The 26,277-nt window shown below is 35.6% G+C and overlaps 1 protein-coding gene across 1 annotated transcript in view; it reads right to left on the reverse strand.

Annotated features, from left to right (window-relative positions):
- Positions 1–21,377: 21,377 nt before the first annotated feature.
- PARP8 (poly(ADP-ribose) polymerase family member 8) overlaps positions 21,378–26,277 on the reverse strand; it is a 217,081-nt gene continuing 212,181 nt past the window's right edge. The window contains 1 exon segment of the mRNA XM_020996772.2: positions 21,378–21,749. Coding sequence (XP_020852431.1) covers positions 21,647–21,749 — 103 coding nt within the window. The 3' untranslated portion in view covers positions 21,378–21,646.

A 26,277-nucleotide genomic window follows, 5' to 3' on the forward strand; every position in this document is an offset into this window, starting at 1 on the left:
TGAAGGGCTTTCATATGGAAAATTGGTTTTAGATTACACTGGTTTTGCTTGGATCTAGAAGGCAATGGTTAAGGTTACATTATGGGTTGTTATCAAGAAAAACATTTCTTAACAATTAGAATTAAATAAAAGGATGGTAATCTACTCCCAGATGGAGTATGATGCTTAGATGGTGCAGGGGGGAAAGTCCTACAACTGGAGTCAGGAAGATCTGAGTCAAATCCAGCCTCAGACACTTATTAGCTGCGTGACACTTAACTTCAGTTTTTTTTTTCATCTATAAAATGGGGGAAATAATAGCACCTACCTATCATGGTTGTTGTGAAGATAAGATGAGGTGACATTTGTAAAGCATTTTGGAAACCTTAAAGCGGTATGCAAATCTAGCTATGATTGATGGAGAAGTCTTACATCAAAGGCTAGGTAGACTGTCTGCTATCTTGTAGAGGAAATTATTTTTCAGAAATTTTCTTGGATCATGTGTTCCCTAAAGATCCTTCCAACTATAAGATTCTCTGATTTTACAAGTCTGATTCTGTGAAAGATACACAAGAAATAACAGTTAACCAACTGTAGTGGACATTATATAGAATGAAGAGGTTAATAGCGCAGAACAAGGCACTCTAACTCTTGGCTCTAGGCTCTCTCTGGCCATCCACCATGCCTGGAATTCTCTCCCAGACCTTCCTGACTTCCTTTAAGTCTCAATAAAATCCCACCCTCTACAAGGAGCCTTTCCTAACCCCTCTTAATTCCTAGGCCTCCCCTCAGTTAAAATTATTTCCTTCTTATTTTGTAAATAGTTTGCTTTGTCTATATTTGTTTGTATGTCATCTCTCCCCTTGCAAGTTTCTTGAGGACGGGGATTATCTTTTGCCTCTTTTTACATACATACTGCTTAGCACAATGCCTAGTTGCTTAATAAATATTCATTGGTTGATTGATAGAAAAGAGAAATCAATGAGGGATGGAATAGTCTGGAAAGTTTTCAGGGAAGAAACCTGGGCATGGAAGAATGGGTAAAATCTCAAAGCCTTCAGGAATAGCAAGTGGCATCCCAGTGAAGGTGGGGAGGGAGTGGAGCAAAGTCCTGGCAGTAGGAATGGTATTGTTGTTTGTGAGACAGTAAAAAAGGCTGCAACAACCCAGTGGGCATTTGTTAGGATAAGGCTGGATAGATTGTGTAGCACTACGGGTGCAAAAGGTTAGACAGGAAATAAGTCTTCCTTGAGAAACCAGTGACCCATCATTCTCCCCAAAACACAGCAAACCAAAGAATTAAGAAATAGGCTACAGAGAGAGGTTTTCTTTTACAAACCTATCACAGAGATAGGTCTACTGGGTGAGGGAGAGGGTGGACTTTAAGGTAGTTAATTTTCTATCTTAATGTTTCACTTGCTGGTTCCCACCTGTATTAACTATCAGTCTTTTTCTTTTTATCATTTTTAAAAACAAATTTCACTTTGATCTAGCTCTCTCTTTTGTTGTGACTCCTGTGGGATGTCAAGTAGAACCCTCTGCTGGTCACTCAGATTCCAAGGTTGTCTTGGGGATCCTCTCCCTTTTGTTTGTGGCATCCTAGACAATAACACCCTGTCAGCAATGTCACCACCTAGAACCTAGTACCTATCAACCTTTCCCTGGGTCACATTTTTTACTGACATGCTTGAAAATGTGTCAACAAATCTGCCTTTTGTTAAAGATAAACTAGAGGAAAAATGCAGGCTTATATAAATATCAAAAAACCATTATGTCTATGTATGTTATAAGTAGTTAGCAGATATGTAGCTAAATGAATGGTTAGAGATAGACGGTGATAGATAGATAGAGAGACAGGTATTTAGACTATAAATAATAGCATGAGAAACTGAATGAACAAAAGAGAAAAACAGTCACAGCATGACACACACAAAAAAATGTGGGATCATAGGGTCTTAGATTCAGAACTATAAAAGACCTCAGAAGTTACCTAATCCAACCCACTCATTTCATAAATAACTGTTGCCCAGAAATTGTCAATAACTCATTCAGGTCACACACATAGTAACAGAAATGGTGTTTGATCTCTAGCCCTCTAGCTTCAAATCTAGTGCTCTTTCCATTGTGCTAACAACTTGGGGGGAGGGAGGAAAGAAAAGCATCTGCAATAATATCCATAATTCATAGTTATTGCCTATACTCCACAGGCCTAGGCCCAGTGGCAATATAACAGTATAGCTAAATTTTCATGACAAAATATTCAGGTATATATAAAAGTTATGGTTTTCCTTCTCATTCACAGACAATTTACATTTTTCATCTGGCTGACCTCCTGGATTTCATGATCTTCAGAATTTTATCATTCAGCAAGATGAAGTCAACTCTGAAATTCATACCTCCTCAGCACCCCCTTGTCTCTGCTGCCTCTCCTTCCCTTTCTCTGATTGGAAAATGTAGAAATTGGACACTGGAGAGATTCTTCTTGATCCTCCACCATTTAAAGAGGGCAAAAAAAGGAATTCACCTCATCATTTCCCTCTGGCTGACCTCTTGAATTTTAGGATCATTATAAACTCATAATTCTGCAAGATGAAATCACCTCTGTAACTCACACCTCCTCAGATCATTTCTCAAGCTGGCAACAGGACATCATCATGCATAAGACACTTTGTACCACTGGGTGCTACCTCCCTTTTTCAGCTTCTTTTTATGTATTGTCCTTGAGGGTAGGGACTGTCATATTTTGCTTCAAATTCCCAGCTTGTAGGACAGTGCCTAGCACATAGAAGGTACTTAATCAATGTTTCATGATGCTGACTCTGATGGATTGTGTGTGTGTCTGTGTGTGTGTGTGTGTGTGTGTAAGGGATAAGGAAGTTACAGAATTCTGATATGAACAGCCAAGGAAAACTTCTACCTAATTTTTTCAGCAATCTTTGAAAGTTTTCTGTTAGGTACATAAAGATGAATAGTTATAAAGTCCCTTTGTTGATTTTTGTTTTCAAATATGGTGGCTTTCCTTTAGTACAGGCATCTAGAGAGTTATATTCATTCTTTAATTATTTTATCTACTGTCATTAACTAGTCATCATCCAAATAGACCCATGAGGAGTTTGGGAAGCCACAAAAGAAAGTGCTTTCACCACCACCTCACACACACACACTCTTGAATACATAGACAAGAAGGTTTTTTTTTTAGAAGCAAGTGGGTTGGAGTGGGGTTCTTGGGGGCCTGTAAATTTAGCTTGTTCTCCTGGCTATTATCTAATTTTCAAAAGAAACACAAACTATTAATAATGACCTGACATGTTCAAAATCACTAATAACCAGAGAAATGTAACTTAAAACATCCCAAGTTATACCTTCGCATGTGTTGAGCTAGCAACGATAGCAAAAGATGGAGAAACTCAATGTTGGAGTTACTGGGGGAAAAAGTTTACTGAACTGATTCAACCTTTCTTGAAAATTACTTATACAGGAAAAAAGCTAATTATACAAAAAAGCTTACTAAATTGCAATCCCACTTGATGTAGTTTCTACTACTAGAGTCATATCCTAAAGCAGTGTGTTAATCCAAGAAAAGATCTATACGAACTAAAATATTCCTAGAAGCAGTATGTGTGATAACAAAAAGCTTGAAACAAAATACGTACACAGTGGTGAGGGAATGCCTAAACAAAATGCAGTATGTGAATATAATGGAAAGTTACTATGCCATAAAAAAATGACAAATATCAATAATTCAAACACGCATGGTGTCATCATTCTATTCCCTTACAAAATGAAGTGACACCAGTATCACGAACACTATGCTCAGTAGTGCAAATAAGCAACAGAGGCATTTTTCTATGCCAGTTCATAGGCCTATCAATTTCCTTCCAAAAGAACATCTTTCTAGTCAATGAGGAACCAAAGATTCTTATCAGTGGGCTGCATGAATTGAGTCTCAAAGCAGGTTGGGTTTTTTTTGATCACTTAGCCAAGTGATGCAGTGGATGAGAGCACTAGGCCTCGAGTCAGGAAAACCTGAGTGCAAATCAAACTTCAGACACTTACTAGCTGAATGACCCTGGGAAAGTTACTTAATCTCTGCTTGCCTCAGTTTCCTCAGCTGTAAAATGGAGATAATAACAGTACCTACATTACAAGGCTGTTGTTAGGATCAAATAACATAATATTTCTAAAGCTTTTAGCATAGTGCCTCACACAGAGTAGGTGGTATATAAATACTAGCTATTATTATTATCACTTGACAGTCTGCCATAAGAATAGGCCTCCACTTTGGTAATGGCCTCATCACCTCATGCCTGCACTATTACAATAGGCTGCTAGTTGGTCTCCTCACTCCAGGCAATCCCTGCCACATAACTGCCAATGTACAGGTCCACCAAATAGCTGCTAAAGTATAGCCCTACCTGTGGTTCCCTATTATCTCCAAGATCAAATAAAGAATGTTCCACTGGGCTCTTAAAGCCCTTCATAATCTGGCTGCTTCCTACTTTTCCATGTTTCTTATACTTTATTCCCTTCCACATCCTTTATGATCCAGTAACACCAGCCTTCTTGCTGTTCTCACACATGACACTCTACCTCTGACTGTAGTTTTTCATTGGTTGATCCTAGAGCCTGAAATTCTCTCCTCCCCTCCACCTTCTGGATTTCTTGTCTTCAAGACTCCACACTAATCCCACTCCCACTCTGTGTACAAGGCCTTTCTCGGTCTCCACATGTCTGCATCCCCTATCCCTACTGCTGGTGTCTTCCTTCTGAGATTAGCATCCACTTAACATATATATATAATTTATATTTATATTTATATATTGATATGTATGTAGTTGGTTTGCAGGGTGTTTCCCATGAGACTGTGAGTTCCTTGAAGGCAGGACCTGTTTTTGTCTATGCTTTTGTCTATGTTTGTATCCCCAACATTTAGTACCAGTCTTCATATGTTAATAAATAAATGCCTGTTGATTTATTAACATGAGAAGATTGGCACTAAACAATCCAGAGTAAAGAAAGCAGACCTAAAAGAACAATGTACACAGTGACTCCAACAGTGAAAATAAAGTTAACATGTAGAGGCAACATTTTTTTTTGTCAAATATAATGTTCAATATTAGTATAGTTATGAAAGAAATATCTCCTCTTTGAGTTCATGTGCTAGATTACTGCTGCTGAAATAAATCTACCACAACACAAATAATTGAAGGTAAAAACCTAACTTTTATTATGCTTAAGGACAGGTTCAGGAGGCAGAAAAATAACCCTGAGCTCTGATGGAATCTCTGAAAAGCTTTTATAGAGAAAATTATATCAGAGAGGCAGAGAAGTAATTCTTTTACATATTGCAATCTCTTTTTTTTGAGGCTATAAAAGTTAAAAAGGACAGATTTGTAATCAAATTTTCAATGTCATAAAAGCTAAACAAACTTAGGTAAACAGAATCAGAGGTTCATATATCTCCCTAAGGAAACAAACCTAGTTAAACAAACTGTATAGGTAAACTGAGTCAGGGTATAGATTAAGCTACATTTAGAGGGTTCATAATGGGCTGACTGAGGGGGAAGGGATTGATATATTGCCAAGATAACCAAGGTATTGGGGACAGTTGGGATTCTTCTTTTTTGAGATCAAATTTCCCTTTGGAATGTCAAACAGTTTTCCATTAACACTATTATTCCATGAATTAGGTTTCAGTAAGGTGAGGTTAATATTCACAGGAGATAGACTTTTAGTTAACTAAATGATGCCCAAGGAATGGCTGAGCCCGAAATAATAAAAATTAATAAAAGGAAATTAAAAATTCCCATCATAGTATCATACAAAGTTAAAAGACAGATTTTCCTTCCTTTACAGAATTAATAATCTTATTCTTTTCTTGAAGAAAGTATTTTTTAAAGGGTATGGTTGAAAATCATATCAAAGTAAAAGATATCAACAGATTTATAGTACTCCAACCAGGAATGACAGGCATTCTGATGATGAGTCAATTTAGAATACTGTTTTTAGAGGTGAAATGAAATTCATTCATATTTCACTTATACAAAACAGAATCCATTTCTATCTCTGAAAGATGATGAAATGCTTTTCTGCATAATATCAAAAAATCTCTGTGATCTGTTTTTCTGCCTGTTTCCCTATGAGGGAATGTACATTCCTTCATGAGTAAGAGAAGTAAGGAGGCGGCTAGCTGGCGTGCAGTGGATAGAGCACTGGCCCTGAAGTTAGGAGGACCTGAGTTCAAATTCAGCCTCGACCAAACACTTGACACTTCTTAGCTGTGTGACCCTGGCAACTCAACCCCAATTGCCTAAAAATAAATAAATAAATAAACAAATAAACAAACAAACAAATAAATAAATAAATAAATAAAAATAAAAAGTTTAGCCTGTAAGAGAAGAAGTAAAATTACAGGCAAAACTTATGAATTCAACCTTTCTAAAAAAAAAAAGGTCAGCATGAATTAGTAGAGTACAAACTGGCATATTTTTTTTCATTAATTTTCTTGTATATGAGTTGTGACCATAAAGTAGAAATGGAGAATTTTTCAAAATTAACATGAGAATTTTAAACCAACAAATGCATAATGTTCTTCAAAATACTCATTTTAGGAGACTAAACAGTATTTTAACAATGTTTCATTGATCAAAATTTTATTTAAAAAACATTTCATCTTTTACATTCTTTTCTTTTTAAATTTGAGTTCAAAATTCTCTCTTTCTCCTACCCCTCCTCCACTCACTGAGAAGGCAAGCAATATGATATCCATAATACATGTAAAATCATGCAAAACATTTCATATTTCAAAAAAGGAAGAAAAATAAAGAAAGTGAGAAAATTATATTTCTATTTGCACTCAGAGTTCATCAGTTCTCTTCCTGGAAGTGGATAGCATTTTTTCATCTTGAGTCCTCTGGAATTGTCTCGAATCATAGTATTAATCAGAGTAGCGAAGCCTTTCATGGTTGATCATCATTACAACATTGCTGTTACTGTGCACATTCTCCTGGTTCTTCTCACTTCATTTTGTAGCAGTTCACATAGGTCCTGCCATTCCCTGCCTCCTCCCTACCCCAACAAAACCACCCCTCGTCATTTCCCATAGCGCAATAGTACTCCATCACGATCATTTGCCACAACTTGTTCAGCCATTCCCCAATTGATGGGCATCCTCTCAATTTTCAATTCTTTGCCACCACAAAAGGAGCTGCTATAAATATTTTTGTACATAATATTATTTTATCTCTTTGGGATACAGACCCAATAGTGGTATTGCTGAGTCAAAGGGTATGTACAATTTTATAGTCCTTTGGGCCTAGTTCCAAATTGTTCTCCAAAATGTTTGGAGCAGTTCACTAGTGTACCTATTTCCCCTCATCCCCCCCATCATTTGTCATTTCTGATGGGTGTGAAGTGGTACCTCAGAGTTATTTTAATTTACCTTTCTCTAATCAATAATGATTTAGGGAATTTTTAAATATGAATATTGCTTTGATTTCTTCTTCTAAAAACTTCCTTTTTATATTCTTTGACTGTCAGTTGGGGAATGACCCTTATTTTTATAAATTTAACTAAATTCTATGCTCAGTATATATTTGAGAAATGAGGTTTTTATCACAGAAAATTGCTCATAAAAAATCTGACATTCATTGCCTATGGTACCTTTTAGAAAAAAAATGTAATTTCCCTGACTATCCCATTTAATTAGGTCTATTTTTGCTTCTGCTTTGTCTGAGACCATGATTCTATCCTTGCCTTTTTTTAGGTCAGCTGAAGCATATTAGATTCTGCTTCAGTCCTTTATTTTAATTTTGTGTGTCTTTCTGTTTCAAGTTTGTCTCTTGTGAACAGCATATTGTTGGATTCTGGCTTCTAATCCATTCAGCTATCCACTTCTGTTTTATTGGTGAGCTCATTCCATTCCATTCACATTTACAGTTATGATTACTATGCATTTCCCTCTATCCAATTATCTTCTGTATCTTCTTCTCTTTCTCTTTGTCCTGTCCCTCTTCAAAAGTTCGTTTTTCTTCTAACCATTGCCTCTCTTAATCTATCCTCTCTTTTATTATCTCTCCTCACTTTCTTCTTATCCCCTGCCCCTCCTATTTCCCTACTGGGTAAATAATGTTTGTATACACAACTGAGTGTGTACATATATTCTTCTCTCTTTGAACCTGATGAGAGTGAGGTTCAAGTATTACCTGCTAGTGTCTCCCCAAATATTTCTCCCTCCATTGTAAAAGTTCTTTATTTGCTTCTTTTATGAGAAAAAATTTCCCATTCTACCTCCTTTTCCCCCACTCTCTTAGTGTATCCCCTTTTCTCATCCCTTTATTTTTTTTTTTTTTGGAGATCATTACACATAATCAACTTGCATCCATGCTCTCTGTCTATGTAAACTTTTAACTGCCCTAACAATGATAAAGTTCCTAGGAGTTACGTGGATCGTCTTCACATACAGCCATGTAAGGAGTTTAACTTTATTGAGACCCTTATGATTACTCTCACATTTACCTTCTTATGATTCTCTTGAATCTTGCCTTTCCTTGTCAAATTTTCTTTTGGGCTCTGGTCTTTTCATCAGAAATGCTTGGAAATATTCTATTTCATTAAATATCTATTTCCCCCCTAAAGTACTATACTCAGTTTTGCTGGGTAGGTTATTCTTGGTAGTAACCCTAGCTCCCTTGCCTTCCAGAATATCATATTCCAAGCCCTCTGCTCCTTTAACATGGAAGCTGCTAAATCTTATGTGGTCCTGACTGTGGTTCCACGATATTTGAATTGTTTCTTTCTAGCTGCTTAAAGTATTTTCTCTTCAACCTGTGAGCTCTGGAATTCAGCTATTATATCCCTGAAAGTTTTCATTTTGGAGTCTCATTCAGTAGGTGACCAGTAGATTCTTTGAATTTCTGTTTTACCATCTGGATCTAAGATGTCAGGGTAGTTTCCCTTGATGATTTATTGAAATATGATGTCTAGGCTCTTTTTTTTATCATGACTTTCAGGCATTTTGATAATTTTTAAATTATCTCTTTTTTAATCTATTTTTCAGGTCATTTTTTTCCAATGAAATACATCACTTTTTTTTCATTCTTTTGACTTTGTGTTATTGCTTCTTGATCTCTCATGGAGTCATTAGCTTCCACTTGCTCGATTATAATTTTTAGGAATGATTTTCTCCAGTGAGATTTTATACCTCTTTTTCCATTTGGCCAATTCTGTTTTTTAAGGTTCTTTTCTTCCATGAATGCTTGTACCTCCTTTTACATTTGGCCCATTTGGCCCATTTCGATTTCCAGTACTTCTTTTCTTCAGTGAATTTTTGTGCCTCTTTTACCATTAGGTCAATTCTGTTTTTTTTTAAATTAAATTAAATTAAATTTTATTTATTTATTTTTTTGGTTAGGCAATGGGGTTAAGTGACTTGCCCAGGGTCACACAGCTAGTGTTATTGTGTGTCTGAGGCCGGATTTGAACTCAGGTCCTCCTGAATCCAGGACCAGTGCTCTATCCACTGAGCCACCTAGCTGCCCCACAATTCTGCTTTTTTAAGGTATTATTTTATTCAGTATTTTTGTGTGTGTGCCTCTTTCATCAAGTTATTAATTCTCTTTTCATAATTTTCTTGCATCACTCTCATTTCTTTTCCTCATTTTTCTTTTACCACTCATCTCTTATCTATAACTCTTCCAGAGATTCTTGTTGGACTTGGGTTCAATTAGCATTTTTTTCTTTGAGTCTTTGTTCGTAGCTGTTTTCATATCATTGTCTTCTTCTGAGTTTATGTCTTGGTGTTCCCTGCCACCACAGTAGTTTTTTTTCTTTAATTACCAAATTCTTTTTTGTTGTTTGCTTACTTTTCTAGCCTACTTTTTAACTAAATTGTTAAAGTTGGGCTCTGTTCACCTGGGGTTGGGGAGGCACTTTCATAAACTTCAGGCTTTTAAATGTTGTTCTTTTCAAAACTAATTCTGGGGGTCTGCAAGTTTTTGCTGCATGTGATGTGATCCTGGGAAAGGTATGATCACTGCTCTCCCTATCTGCACGCTGGTCTTTATCCAGGAAGCATCCCTGGTCCCCTGCATCCACACGTGGTAGTGTTCTCTTTGCTTTGAAACTGTGATCAGGGGGCAGCTAAGTGGTGCAGTGGATAGAGCTCCAGCCTCGGAGTCAGAAGGACCTGAGTTCAAATCCAGTCTCAGACACATAACACTCACTAGCTGTGTGGCCCTGGGCAAGCCACTTAACCCCATTGCCGAAAGAAAGAAAGAAAGAAAGAAAGAAAGAAAGAAAGAAAGAAAGAAAGAAAGAAAGAAAGAAAGAAAGAAGAAGAAAGAAAGAAAGAAAGAAAGAAGGAAACTGTGATCAGCATCCCTGCTTCCTTGTAACAGACCTCCCAGAATCCCTGCCTGCCCTGGAACTATGACCCAGAACTATATATGGACAACAGGGTTGCTCCCAAAACTGTTGCTCCTGCTTCAGCTGCTGTTGCTGCTCCCACATGTGTGGGCTCTAGACAGGTCACAAACTTCTCCTGCCAACCTTTTAAGTTCTCTTAGGCCAGAAAAATGTCTTACCCTGACCTTTTGTTGGTTTTGACACTCCAAAATTTGATTTGAAGCATTATTTTAAAGTTGTTTGGAGAGGAATGTTGAGAGAATTCAGCTGTTGAGAGAATTGCCTCTAATCCATCATCTTGGCTCTGCTTACCTGTCAATCAAAATGTTTTTGCAGCTCCATTTTTGGAATTGTCTTCAGAGCTCTACATGCCCCCCCCAAAATTTACAACTACCATGAGTTCAATAATCAACTCTATGCAGTTTATCAGCATGTCTGTATAGTCAGCCCACATTTATCTCCTGAGCTGCAGTCCTCCATCACCAACTGCCTTTTGGACATCTAGAACTTGACATCTCATAGGCATCTCAAACTCAACATTTCTAAAACACAATTCATTATCTTTTCCCCAAAATCATCACCACTTTAAATTCCCTTGTTACTTTTGAGGGAATCACCATTCTCTCACTCATCCAGACGCCTTGCTTTCACCCAACCCACATATCTAATCTATTTTCAAATCTTGTAATTTGTAACACCATAATATCTCTTCTATATGCCCCATTCCTTCCCCTCATACAGCCATGAACTTACTTCAAGTCCTTAGAAACTTTGGCCTGGACTACTTCATTAGCCTTCTAACTTGATTATTTGCCTCGAGTCTCTCCCCACTCTAATCCATTCTCTACTTGAGTGAGAAGTCATTTTTTAAAGTGTGTTGGTCTGACCAAGCCACCCCTCTAAGGAATGAGTTCCAACCGCTTTCTATTACCTCCATGACCTGATATAAAGTTTAATACAAAAGTCAGTAAACTGCTTACCACAGGCAAAATCCAGCCCTCCACCTGTTGGTATACACTGAGCTAAGGACGGCTTTTACATTTTTAGATAACATATTATTGTATTTTAAAAAGTAAAGACCATTCTTAGCTGAAAGACAGAACAAAAATTTGGTCCTTGGGCAATAGTTTTCCAAACCAGAGAAAGAGCATTTAAAGCTTTTCATGACCTGCTCCCTTTCAAACTTTCTAGTCTTCTTGTATCTTACTTCCCTCTGTGCACTTTATCCAGTTACATTGGCCTACTTGCAGGTCCCTGAACTCAATGATCCACCTCTTATGGTCATGACTTTTCATTTATTCTCTGCCATGTTTGGAATGTTCTGCCCTTACACTTCTAATTCTTACTTTCCTTGGCTTCTTTCAAGACTCAGCCCAAATTGTACATTCTGTGGGAGGCCTTTCCCATTCCCTTCATCAACTAAAGCTCTCCTCTCTCAGATTACTTTCATCTACTGTATGTATATATGTATGAGGCATATGATATATACATGTTGTAATATATCTCATTATTTGCATATTGCCTCCCCCACTAGAATGTACTATCCTTGAGAACAGAGGCTACTTTTTTTTTTATTGCTGTTCTACATATCCCCATATATAGTGCCTGGCATTCAATAAGAGCTTAATAAACGCTTGATTGACTGATTCATTCCCTCAATAGTCACATCACATATAGAGTCACTGAAATGATATTAGCAAAGTGATAGGGGAAAAGGACATTGTGGACTTCCCTCAATAAAAAAGTACAAAATTTAATTAGTATATGAATTATTTGTAAGTGCATGCTTGTAAAGTGCTTGAAAACAAAGGTTCCTCAATAGTTGGTAACTTAATCCCTTGGTGATTTAGTTTGCATTGTTAATTTGCTTAGCAGCATTTTTTTATTGTCATAGTCCTAAGGCGATCTGTAAATTACAAATCCTAGCTTCCGTTAAAAAGTCATAAAAGGGAGTAATATGAATTAATAAAACTTTAGATTATTTTATATTCCAAAAGTTCCACTTGAATGGCAAGAGAAATGGAAGGAATGGTCTGGTGGGGATGTGGAAAATAATGCTATGTATCAGGGATATGCATACAGAGGTAGGTCCAGGAAAGAAGTAGAAACAACTGTATAAGATTGAAGGTTATTTAAAAAAAAATAATCAAAACCACACTGAGGCTTGAAAGAGTATTAATTAAGTATTTCTAACAGCTATTTCTGTTTCTCCTTGCTGTGTTCATGGCCCCACCCTCCAATCACAGGGGCAAAAAGAGGGTAATGATGAGGTAGAGTACCAAGGCTGATTGTTGTTGTTGTTCATTCTTCATCCTCAAAGAGGGCCAATAATATCACAAGGGTAATATCTTGACTTGCACATAAATTGGATTTAAGTGAGGCAGAGTTGCACAAAGTCATCCGCCTCACTCTCTCCTCCAGAGACTTCCAGGTCCAGTGGTAAGACAAAGGTCGACAACTGGGGATGGCCAGGATGCAGTGGGTGACCTTGGCCTTTCTAAATTAAGGCCTTTTCCAGGTCTCATGTTGTTTGAGGCAATGCCCATTCAATAACCAAGGGCTGAGTAAGAATTGAGGCAAAAGATGGCCCAATTTGCCATCACAAAAATACCAATCCAGGAAGGGAAGACTCTCAGAATTTCTGACCGGAATAGGAAACAATTATTATTTATACTCATTCTAAACCTTCAAAATCTAAACAATGAGCCACAGAGGCTTTGGTTGGGGGATATGATTGGGCATTTATTTTTTTAAATTAATTAGGTTTTTTCTTCTTTTTTTCAAAAAGCTGGGACATTTTGCTTTTGTCCTGTGCAGTTTTCATTTGTGATTTCTTGAACTATAATTCTGAGAAAAATAGGCTTCAAAAAAGGCCGTGTTTCAAGTAATGTTACTGGATGATACATTTAAACTCAAATCACCAAAGCTGACGGAACCTCACAGGATACTAAGGTTTTCTCAATAATAAGCAAAATAGGACATGATGGAAAAGTCAGAAAAGTCCAAGGGTAATGCAGCTGGTGGGAAATGAGACATCTATGCTGAGTTCCCTCCTTAACGACGACTTCCTCATTTCTCTACCTCCTCACTAACTTCTCTCCCTGTGATTGGAGAGTGGGGCCATGAACTTCCCAACCTCCATTTGAGGAAGGAATTAAACTCAGACATCTAATTTCTCCCCTGGCTGCACTGCTTTGAGACTTCTATGACTTCTCCACCAAATATCAGTTGGACGCCCTTCCCTCCTTTTTCAGCTTCCTCTTGTGTGCTATCTCGACCCCTTAGATTGAAAACTCCTTGAGGGCAAGCATTGTCTTTCTTTTAAATATGTGTATCCCTAGTGCTTAGGACAGTGCCTAGCACATAGTAGGTGCTTTATAAATTTTTCTTATTTGTGCAAAGTTCTAGCAAATATCTGAGTTCTAAAGAATGTCCTTAACTTTCCCCCTCCACTATTCTTATTCTCTGCATTCTATTTTCTTGATTATATTTTTAGTTTCCACATTAGTCATTACTAATGACATAAACAGGGTACTTGTTATTTGTACTTTATAATTCAAACAAGCCATATACATACATATATATGGACACAAGCTCATGTGTGATGGCTAAGGAGCTGCTTATAGACTTCTGGATAACAAGGAATATAGCTGGGGCACTTTTAGCCAATCAATTGCTTTTTATCTTCTCTGATTTATGGTAGGCAATAAGAAAGTTTAACTGACTCCCTCTGGGAAAGCCAGAAACAAATTAGGTAGGCATAGGCCATATTATCAGCCACATTTTCCCTTTTGAAGATCATTTAAAAGGCTCATCACCAGAATGCTGAGGACCATGTCATAATAATATCCAAGGGAATCATTAAAGTTTTTACTAGGGCATGGAGGACTTGCAATTTGTGTCATTAGAGAGAATAATCACAATGATAAACTCATGTAGCTTTGAAGTATTAAGTAAGATCATTTTCATTCTCTTCTTTTGGCTCCCATGACACTGACTCATGTAAGTATTCTATTTCTTTGATAACTCCTCTTTCCTTTCAATAGCATTCAATAGTTCCTAAAAGTGTACTACTCCTCAAGACTTTGCACTCATCTTCTCACTTCTCTCTGTTGTCCCTTGCAAAGGTCACTCACGGCGGCTTCAGCTACCACTTAGAAAGATTAATCCCCAGTCTCTTCAGCCGTTACCTGTCCTCTGATTCTCTAAGTCCAACTATATTCAGAACAACATGTGGGTTTTTCCCCTTCATCCCAAATTCAACATGAGGCACGAGATGTAGAAGGGTACTGATCTTGCAGTCAGAATACCTGGATTTGAGTCCTGTCTCTACAACCTGTGACAGCACTTTGTTTTCTCCCCTCTATAAAACAGATAAAATGTTTACCCATTGAAACGTGGGACTCTTCCTTCTCTTTGCCTGTTTACAATACAAAATCATAAAATGCCAATAGCTGGAATGTTAGGATTTCAGATATCCTCTAATAAAGGAATTCTTCACTAGAAGTCTGTGATTTTTAAAAATATTCTGATAACTGCGTTTTGATGTAATCAGGTTCCTAATTCTATATTTTTTGCAATTTGAAAAAAAAACATTGCTCTGAGAAAGGGCCCAAAGGTTTCAACCAGATAGTGAAAGGAGTCCAAAAAAGATTAAGTCCCCTCATTTTGCAGATGAGGAAACTGAGGCCTTGAAAAATTAAGCTAGGTCACAGGTTAAAAAACAGGGTAATTGTTCTGTCTCTGCTCCTACTTTTCAGGGTAATTCCCAAGTTCTGTTTAAATATTTGTCTTTCAAAAGCCTCATACATTGGATTTTTGTCTAGGTCAGCATGATCTTATGTCTGAATTACCGTACCTACTTAGACTCTTTACCTCCACTATGCACCCTTGAATTTTTTCAGCACACTGCTGAACAGGTCACTTCTTGATTAAGAATTTAAAGCTACTCAAATAAGTCTAGTCTTTTGCTTTCTAGGCTTACACCATGCCAATCCAACCTTACTTCCCATCATGGCTTAATGCAAACATTCATTCAAGCAATCAGATCTGTTACCAATTCTTGATGTAGACACCTTTGCTCATGCTCTTCCATCAGCCTTCATTCCATCCGCAAAACCTTCCCCACTATTTGCTCACAGAGACTGTTTGTTACATTTTTCATTACACTTACAGGCTCTCTTGTAACACTTCAGACTTGATTGCCTTCTGTTATTGTCTAGTTTAATGAGGGATTTGTTTTCTCCCCAAATACATTGTAGTGCAGGAACAGTGCCTTATGCTTATCTTTGGGCAAATATTTAAATACTAAATAAATGTCAGATTTCTTAAACCAAGTGTAACTTTTTGTGTAGTAGGCTAAATTTTAGTTTATGGCTTCTTTCCTATGAATTATTTTAAGTCCTAGAAATATGAAATTAACAAGAAGTTTAATATAAATATGATTTTAGTGAATTTGGAGAAGCAATATGGCATAACAGGTAGAGAGCTGTGTGACCCTGGACGAAGCACTAAACCTTTCAGTGCTTTAAGCAACTCTTCAAGTCTGTAAGTTGCAGAGAAGACATTGACTTGCATTAGTAGAGGAATTTTCTTCATCTACCCCTTTGCTAAGGAAATCACAGGTCCATTCCATAACCATGTTTAGTGAATTCTATTTCCTCACATAACACTCATTCCTTGCGATGTTTATTCAGGCATTGTGATTTAGATGTTATTCTAAAAGCTAAGCTTCAAAAAAATAAGTATTGAAGACATTTTCATATAAAATGTAAAGGAGCTATTACTTTGAAACAAAAACATGAATAAGACTACAGAAGCATGGAAAGACATATTCCTCTTTATAGATATATAGAAACCTATGAAGATAAAGCAATCTCCAATACAGATATCTATAGATAGATACAGATAGAGAGATAGACACACATATGTATGTCTATAGATATGGATATAAAGTGAACTGAGCACAACTAAAGAAACAATACACATGACTTCAATGATATAAATCAAAAGAACATGAAAACAAACCATATTGAGGGATATGAAATTATAACACCCTGAAGAAGAGCTATGAGACTATACCTCTTCCTTCTTTGAAGAAGTGAGGAGCTATGGATGTGATATACTAGATACAACTAGATATAACACTGTACTTGGCTTGACATGGTCATGGTTTTATTCAACTACTTCCCCACACCCACCCCAACCCCCTCTTTATTCCTTGTTATAAAGGATGTACACAAAGAACATACTGGAAGTGAAATAAATATAAATATAACAACAAAAATAAAAACAACCAAAAAACGATATTATGTTGTCTTGAAACGTACATCCTATTTCTAGGTAAGAAATTCTTTGAAGATCTAAGATGGTTCATTTAAAATGCCTCTTCAGACATGCCTACAGATTTCAAATGGCACTGTATATTTCAAAGTGCGTAAATCTAAGTTACATTCTTTTTGAATCCAACATTATAGTCTGTAGTTAAAAACTGAAGCAGCACCCACATCCATAATAAATTATTTCCTGGGGCTTCCCTAAAACCACTCTGAATATTAAGATAAGAATGTTTTCATCTGACTGTCAGTAGAAGGGGAAAATGCATAACATCTGTTTTAGATTTCATTTAGACCTTCCAAAAAATAGCAAAACCCAGAGGCAAGATTCGGTAAGAGGGGAGGCCAGGCTCTACTCGAGTTCTCACAATAGTGCCCACGTATACAGTACTTGTTGAACAAATTCAGATTTATTGAAAGTAAACATTTACATTGGCTACAATGTTATAACTGTTACAAAGCTGGATAAAAGAGGCTAAAGTAGCAATAGAAAGCAAGTGCCATAAAAAGTGATAGAGAAAATATTTGGCCTTAGTGATCTTTTGGCAGTATTTACATTATGTACATATCGTTAAATATTTATAATAACTCTAAGGCACCAGAGGCTAAATAGCAGGCTGCAATACTATTTTGTGCACAAAATTCAAGAAATTTGTCAAGAAGGCTGTATAGTTAAAGAAACAGAGGCATATCTTAATGTTTACATAAAGGAATGACTGTATTTTTTTTAATCAAAAGATACAGTAAATTTTGGGCAAACTGAAGAAAATAATTTTCGAACATTAAATTATGTTGAATGTATCAGGATTACTTTTACCGATTTGCTGGTAAATGTTTAATGTCATCTATTCTTCAACACAACTTTTTCACACTCTAGATATGTTTTGTCTAAAAGCTACTTAAATTCTTTTGATCTACAAAAACTTATACCTAATATATCATACTTTATACAAAATTTCAAAGAAATATTGGCTGGGTAATAATATACATCAATTCTACACTGACAATAAAATAAAAATCACAAGGAATCAACTGCCCCCAAAGTTTGAAACTTCAGTTGGCCAACTGAAACAAGTTGCCCATTTTATTCCCCTAATTTTCATCCACAGAGGTTGAGGTTTCACCAAGGATATGGAAAACCAGTCAATGTAGAAAGCTAGCGGAACTAGGGAATCATTAGTTTTTGATTTGAACTTATCTCTGTTTTGGGACATTAGTATCTCAAACAGGAATCTCACTGTATTCTCAAGAGTTTAAGAGGTGCAAAGTCGATGATCCCTTTGCCCATGAATGGCTGCATTACAAAGCAGTTGATGATTTCCTCCAATTTGTGACAGTCTTCTTGCTCCTCATTTGGGAGAAACATTTTCCTGTAAAACACTGGCCTGTCTTTTATCCTGAGGTAGTGTTGTAATGAAATATTCAGTCAAGACAGAGTTACACCATATTTTTTTTTTAGAGTCATTAGTTCCAAAATGCTCAAAGTAGCAATTTGACATTAATATCCATTCAGGGGGAATGAAGCCATAGGGTCAAGTTAAAATTTATTATACACCAAGCTATGGACAAATGAAATCACCCAAATTCCTTAACAAGGATTGTAAATATTGCCCCTTAAATCTTCTGTCCCCATGGCCTATATACTATATTTAACAACATTATATTAATTGCATTTCAAACTTCTAAAATCCATTCAACCATATTCATTGGATGATGAAAATTGTGCATGTTTAGTGCTGTTACTTTTGCCAGAGGAGAAGAAAATTGAAGAATTTATTCTTTTAAGTTTTTAAAATTTTTTATGACAAATATCTACTGTGTGAAATGAAAGTGTTAGGATTGATCTCAGTGATTAAAAATTACTTGACAATAAATAAGGATGTAAGGTTGTATGTATTTATCTCAAATTTTAATTAAAAAAAACCTTAACTTGTTTAAAAATTTACCAAAGCCAACCACCACCAAAACAAAACAAAGAACCTTTCCATTAAAATGTAATTGCCCAATTCTAATTGAACAGGCTATAAATACATCATTTTTTTATGCTTTTCAAATACAGCATGAACAGATTTCTTTCCTTGTCATAATGTCAAAACAGCACATTCATCTAAGTAGTAAAATGTTTACAAAATGAACTTAAGGAGAAAGTATATTCTTTAAACCAGCTCCTGTCTTTGTCCTTTCTACTCCACCTCTTGTACCTGACCACATCCTCATGAATGAAAATAAATTATTAGCTTGTTCAGTGGATTCTTCTTTAGTATCAATGTGTACAAAATTAATATAATTATTACATAACATCAGTAAACAATTTTCAAGTGATTAAGAAAAAACACTAGTACAGTAATAAAACCTAGAATCATTGAACATGGCTCAGTACTCAACAAATATTTAAATTGGGCTACTGAATTAAGAAATAACCATAATATTTAACCCCTTGAATATTAAAGTTGATAAATAACCCCCTGGATTTCTGAATAACAATATTTCCTAAATCATTATGGTTTGGCAAAAAAAATTAAAGATAATTTGATGTGATACTCTCCTTACCACTGGACTGTAATGTCATTAAATATATATTGTTTGTAAACTGATCATTAAAAATGAGTTCTGCTTAGATACTTTGCCCAGGAAGACTCAGCTAAATAATTCTCCTAACTCATCACCTAAAAATCAGTCATATCTGCAATGTAATACTGCTAAAATCATGGGAGAGGGCTGTTTCTCCCCCCACTCATGAGAATGTATTTTAAGTTTAACATGATGAAAGAAAGATCTTGTTCCATTATATTGTAACTTAGCATTAAACATAACTACTTTTTCTTCATGTGTTAAGTTAGTAATTAATTTTATACTTTTCCAGGGGCTTCCAAAATGTACTTCTTATTCCAATGCTAATTTTGTCCTTTTTATATATCACTGAAATTGTGTGGGTAAAGCATGGACTTCCTTGATGACTTGGAAAGGCTAGGTAAAAACATGCAGAGCCTTCTTTTACTCTGCATAAACTCCCCAAATGAATCCATTCACGTTGTGGGGTTCACTTCCTTCCCCTACAGTGAATTCTTACTCCTAGATATGGCATGGGTCCAAAGGAATGAGATAGCAAAGATCAACAGTAATCAGGGGCAAGCCAATGCTCTCATTTTGATCAATATTTCCAAACTGTGATCATTACTAATTTATACGTTTGAATTCATGTGTATATGATAGTTTTCCTAATCTGTTAATTGCTCAACAGAGGCTATTTCACATGAGATTTTGTTGGATCAGAGTTATAAATGACCGACAGCTGACGTATAAGGGATAGGTGGGTAAATATTCATGTTTATGTTAATGAAATAACATTAGATATAAACCATGATTCCAGGCTCAGAATTGCACAGCAGTCCCATGAGTGTAAGTGCTGACAGGAACAGACTGATTCCACAAAGATCCCTTAGTAAATGGAATACTATCAATTAAACTCCAAAATGAACCTTGGGATACAGGGAAAGAGGCATGATTTCATAAGCATGTGAGCCTTAAAAAGCTGGTATTTGAATGGATACTGTAATTTATAAACTTCTTAGCTTTCTTTTAATATAAAAGAAGCTTTAATATCTTCTTTCTCAATATGAAAAAAAAATAAGTTGTATTAGATGGAAAAAATGTAAAAATCTGACATAACACAAAGGTATTGTAATATTTTTAAAAATAGAATCATATAACATCAGAGTTTGAAGGGACCTTAGGATCATTTAGTTCCATCTAATCCCATTTTCTGGATGAGGAAAATGATGCCCAAGGTCACAAAAGGTAATTTGTGATAGGGCCAAGACCAAGCCTCCGGAAATCTAGTTCAGTGCTCTTTCCATTGACCAACACTGCCTCTGTTCCCATGGCAGGAAATTAAAAAAAAATTCTGCTTAAACTTTCAGGGATTGATTTTGAATAAATGATCATCAAATTTTAAGTATTAAACATTATATTTAGTTCATGTAGAAATTTATCAATAACCCCAAAATGGTGGTGAAATTTAAATGATGAACTTTCACATAGTGGGAGCTGAATATGTACAATATTTTCTTTAGCCTGTTATGTAAAACATGGGCAACTAGAAAAATTGTACACACACACATTTTCAATGAAAAGTTACCCATAATTTGAGTGAAGGGGCTAGGAGTTGGCTCATATCTTGTTTAGATCCAGATTTACTGATTTTTGAAGTTTATGTCTTCATACAGGATGAGGATAGGATCCTAGATTTGCACCATCAGTGTGGTCACATATATGTGTGTGTGCATGTATAGATACATTTATGATCATATTTATACACACACACACATATATGCATATATATGCAAAACACATATATACTTACTTTTTTTTTGGCAAGGAACTGCATCTAAATCCTAGTTATTTTTTGAATTAGAAAAAAAAAACTAGGATAAGTAGTAACATCCTTCCAAGACATTCCAATGACCCATAGTACTAATAAATATAGTACATTTGAATGTACAAACATAATACTTATTGCAAAGTATCCTGTATAGATGTAGGCTCCATTATAAAATATTCTCTCTTTGTTCTATTTTGTTTAACCTAAATTTAAAATGCCGGTATATAATACCAATATGTCCAATTAAAGAGTTTAATATAAAAATATCAGCACAAAACTCCTTTTTAAATCTTTTTTATTGTGAGCAGCCCAAACTTTTGTTTAAGTGCTGTTGAATTTTATTACTAGATTCCATACCCCTACAGTTGGCAAATTGCTACCATTTTAGGTATTTCAATGAGACTTAGAAATACTAAGAAAAAAATCAGTATTCAAAGGGTTAATTTGGTTTATAATAACAATTTTTTTTTCATCTTCTTCAGTTCAAAATCCAGCTTTGAAACCGAGGAAGGCTTTCAAATCATGATAGTGAAACCACAGTGGTCCTTTAGCCAGTTGCAGTTTGGTTACCAATTACCCGGAGAATCTCTTTATGAATGCCTCCTTCTTGAGTGTTAATGCTTGTATCTCCTACTTGACCATCTTCATAACTAAAAAAATGAAACAAGTAAATATTAATATTTGAAGTATTTTAATGGCATAGAAACTTATTTTGCAATTGAATATCACACAGAGAAAAATAAGATAATTTAGATTTAAAATGTTCAACATATTTTTTCCAGATATACATTTTAATTTTACATTAATTTTATTTTTTCTCAATTACATGTAAACAGAAATTTTTAACATTTATTTTTTTTAATTTTCAAAAATTTTTATTCCAAATTTCCTCACTCCTTCATTTCTCCTTGAGAAGGCAACTTGATATAGATTATACATGCATACTAGCACAAAACATATGAGCTATGTTGCAAAAGAAAATGCAAACCAAAATGATGATGATGATGATGATGATGATGGAAAAAAATACGCTTCAATCTGCATTCAGATATCATCAGTTCTTTCTCTGGAGGTGGATAGTATTTTTTCACCATAAGCTTTTTGGAATTGTTTTAAATCATTATATTGCTGAGAATAGCTAAGTCATTCACCACTGATCTCTATACAATACTGCTGTTACTGTGTACAATGTATTCTTGGTTCTGTTCATTTCACTTTTCAGCAGTTCATGTAAGTTTTTCTGAAAGCACTCTGCTCATCATTTCTTATGGTACCATAGTATTGCATTACAATCATATACCACAACATGTTCAGCCATTCCCCAATTGGTGGGCATCCCCTCAATTTCCAATTCTTTATCACTACAAAAAGATCTCCTATAAATATTTTTGCACATGTAAGTCCTTTTCCTTTTATCTTTTTGGGATACAGTACTAGTAATAGTATTGCTGAGTCAAAGAACACGCGTAGTTTTATAGCCCTTTGGGCATCATTTCAAATTACCTCCAGCATGGTTGGCCGATATACACGTTCAAATCACTAAAGAGACAAATCATTTTTTCCATTTTGTGAGCCATTTGATCGCTCTTCCTTTACTTTCAAAGATTGATTAGCATTGTTCTTCATTGCAGTTTTGAGAGTATCAACCTTTTACCGCAGTATCTTTTACCCTACCATAAAATTCACCAGCTCTCTTACTAAGTTAACATAGTACATACATATTCACACTCTTAACTTTGATTTTCAACCTTATTCCAGTAATGGGCATCGTAAGAATTCAGTTAACCGCCCTCTTACTTCTCTGTTTTTCTTGACTTGCTCTCTCCTTACTTATTTACCCTTTCACCATTAATTCTTTGCCTTTTCTCCCTCCTCTCCTCAGCCTACACTGACATCTTTCTATGCTCATCACTTTGTCTCTTTTTTATCTTGCTCTCATAGATATGATCCAGTCTTTTCTGATTTTACTCTATGCTTTCCATATTAAGAAGGTGCTTCTCAAATGCAAGTAATTCTTTGAACTTGAGCTATGAAAAAAAATCCATAAAATTCACACAACATTCTATAATGAACAATTTCTGAATCTTTTGATTTGGAGGTAATTTTATTTCAGAATAGTTCAATTCCTTATATAAACTCAGTAAGGTAATAGGAAGTTTACCTTGAATACATCTGTTAAGCTCCCATGATAATAGTCAGTGAGTAATAAGTAGTGAATTAATTCTTCTCTACAAAAATGGCTTCAGGATAAGAAGCTTCAGAGAGGTCTGGTAATTAGCTCCAAAACAAAGAATCAAAGAAGTAATCAGAGAGCCTCAGAGATTAACATAGGCCCCCATCTTTTCTTTACCACCCTTAAATGTCCTGTAAATTTGCAGAGCATGGCAAACTGTAGAGTTAGCATCAAACGAAAAATAGCAGAAAATGGGACTCCTCCTCAGCTATCTAGTATGAGCCTGTTATCTTCCTATTAAATCTATATACCTAATGATCTGTTCTGACAATGTAAGCCATTTAGTTTATGCAATCTCACTTACTTTGCTGATTAATACAGATGCACTGATGTAATAGTTTCAGCACAAAGCCTTGGAATTTTATTCACAAACAATATTAAATTAGGGCATAATGAGATATGTTGGGGCATATCTAGTAGGCGAGACATGGCAGAGTGAAGAGCAAAGGGGCAGAAGTTCACTAAAGACAGACAAATAGTATATGAACTACAGAATCTCAGCACTGGAAAGGGCCTCAGAGGCCCTTTTATTCTAACTTGTTCTAAACAACAAATTCCATCCACTCTACCCCATTTATGGAATATCCAAAGAAAGTAATTCAGCCTTTTCTTGAAAGACCTCCAATATCTTGGGATATCTAGCATATCTCAAGATAGTCTGATTCATTTTTGGATACCTCTGTTAGGAAAGGAAGTTTTCCTTTACATAGAGTCTATATCTCTGGCATTCTACAGCTTTTTATTCATTGTTCCTAGTTTTGCCCTCTGTGACCAAACAGGAAAAAAAAATCTTATCCCTCTTCCACAAACATCCGAATAGTTAATAACTGCCCACACTCGCCCAATTCCCTATGTCTTGTCTTCCCCAGGCTAAACAGTCCTGGATTCTTTAACTGATTCATATATAGCATCATCTCAAGGCCTTTCACCATTCTGGATATCCTCCTCTGAATGCTCTCATTTGTCAAGATCCCTCTCCAAAATGTGGCCCCCAAAACTAAAAGCAATATTTTACATATGATCTACAATGCTTTACAGTTCTCCTTCCCAAAAATCATCCCATATGTAAAAACCATGCTCGCTCAGAAGGAAATAACATATTGCCAATAAATTGAGTGAGTTGGCTTCACCATAAGGAAACATGTCTTGATTTTTACAGCTGCCTAAAACTGGAATGGGCTATCTTGAAGATAGGAAGACTCCCCCCAGAACCTGGAAAACATTATTCAGGTATACTGATTATAGTACTCAAAGTCGTTTCCAACTGGGAGACTACTTTATTTTGTGAATTAACTAGATTGATTTCTCTATTTCTGACAAAGCAGACCAACAAAATAAAACAGACTGCTGTAACTCACTTCAAATATCAGGATTTTCCTTCCCCAATTCCCCTTAGTCAACAAGTGTCCACACTAAGATTTTCTTCAGGAAATAAATCTGTCCTCATTCCCAAATATAAACTGGTAAGTTTTTTTTCCAAAAAGTAAAACATATCCAAAATATGGAAGACCAATACAGAAAATCATGAATTAAACTTTTCATACACATTTCTTTTCTAAAGACCTTTTTTAAAACAAATTCCTTTATATAAGGACTTCTTTCTTGGTTACAGAGGCCAACTGCGTCCAAAATATTGCTGGTATAAATTAAGGATTGTGAAATCAAATCTACTTATGAAATGCAAATAGTATTCATATAATGTCTCTTAACAGTGCAAACAGCTTACCTAAACAAACACATACTAAGTGAAAACTTAAATGTAAACAGAAAGAGTTCAAAATTTGTCCCTGTCTTTCTTCATTTGGAATGTGAGCCAGTACTCCCACTTTTAGCTGTGACAAATCTATGAGAAGTTGTAAATATACACATAGTATATATGTACATGTACACACACATACACACACACACAGATACAGATACACATACACACACACTTTAGTCTATCTCCATTAGATTTGTTTTCCTTTGAAGACCTCTCTTCACCATACTTTGCTATTGTCTTTCCTCACTGGACACTTAAATGGATAACTCAAATTTCCTTGAAACAAATACAAATATATATGACTGGACTTTATTAAAATAAAGGTTCCAGCTGCTTCTTTATGTATTGAGGCTGGACTTGAACCTAGATCTTCCTGTCTCAGCTCCTTCTGTTCCAAAAAGCTTAATGTATTGGATTACAAAGACATATCATTCGGCCCTTTTACGACAGTCAATAATTCTTTTACAGGAATGTTGAGATTCAGAAATGGTACTATTCTGGTAATGAAAATCAGTGAGATGTGTAGTACTTGAACTACTCATAGAGGGAGTGATTTTCATTTATGTTGAGTTCAAATAAGACACACAGTGCAAAACAGTTGTCCAAGATATTTATCACCAATTTAATATAGTTATTTCAGTAAATTTAGAACTTATATTACTAAGCTCCTAGCAGAGAGCTGAAAAAAAAAACCCTCTTTATTAAGTGCCTAGTATAGCACTTATGACAGGCACTAGGGATACCAAGACGGAAATGAAACCACCTCTGTTCTGAAGAAGTTTACATTCTACTGGGTGGGGGTGAGGGTGATAAAGTGGAAGAAAACAAGTATTGAGATAAGTAAATATAAAGTATATTCAGTTACTCAGGAGGGGGAGAAATAGCGACTGTAGGATCTGAAAAGGGGTGCTGAGGAGAATATTTCAAACACAGAGACAAAGAAGGTACAGAAGTAGGAGATGAAATAGTGTGTATTGTTGTTGTTACTCAATCATTTCAGGTGTTTTTCACTCTTCCTGACCCTATTTGGGGTCTTCTTGGAAAAGATACTAGAGTGGTTTGCCATTTCCTTCTCCAGCTCAGTTACAGATGGGGAAACTGAGGTAAATAGGGTTAAATGACTCTACCAGGGTCACACAACTAATGCACATTTGAGGCCAGATTTGAACTCAGGAAGATGTCT

The sequence above is a fragment of the Phascolarctos cinereus genome, unplaced genomic scaffold, assembly GCF_003287225.1.
Source record: "Phascolarctos cinereus isolate Bilbo 61053 unplaced genomic scaffold, phaCin_HiC Scaffold_4;HRSCAF=312, whole genome shotgun sequence".
Taxonomy (NCBI): domain Eukaryota; kingdom Metazoa; phylum Chordata; class Mammalia; order Diprotodontia; family Phascolarctidae; genus Phascolarctos; species Phascolarctos cinereus.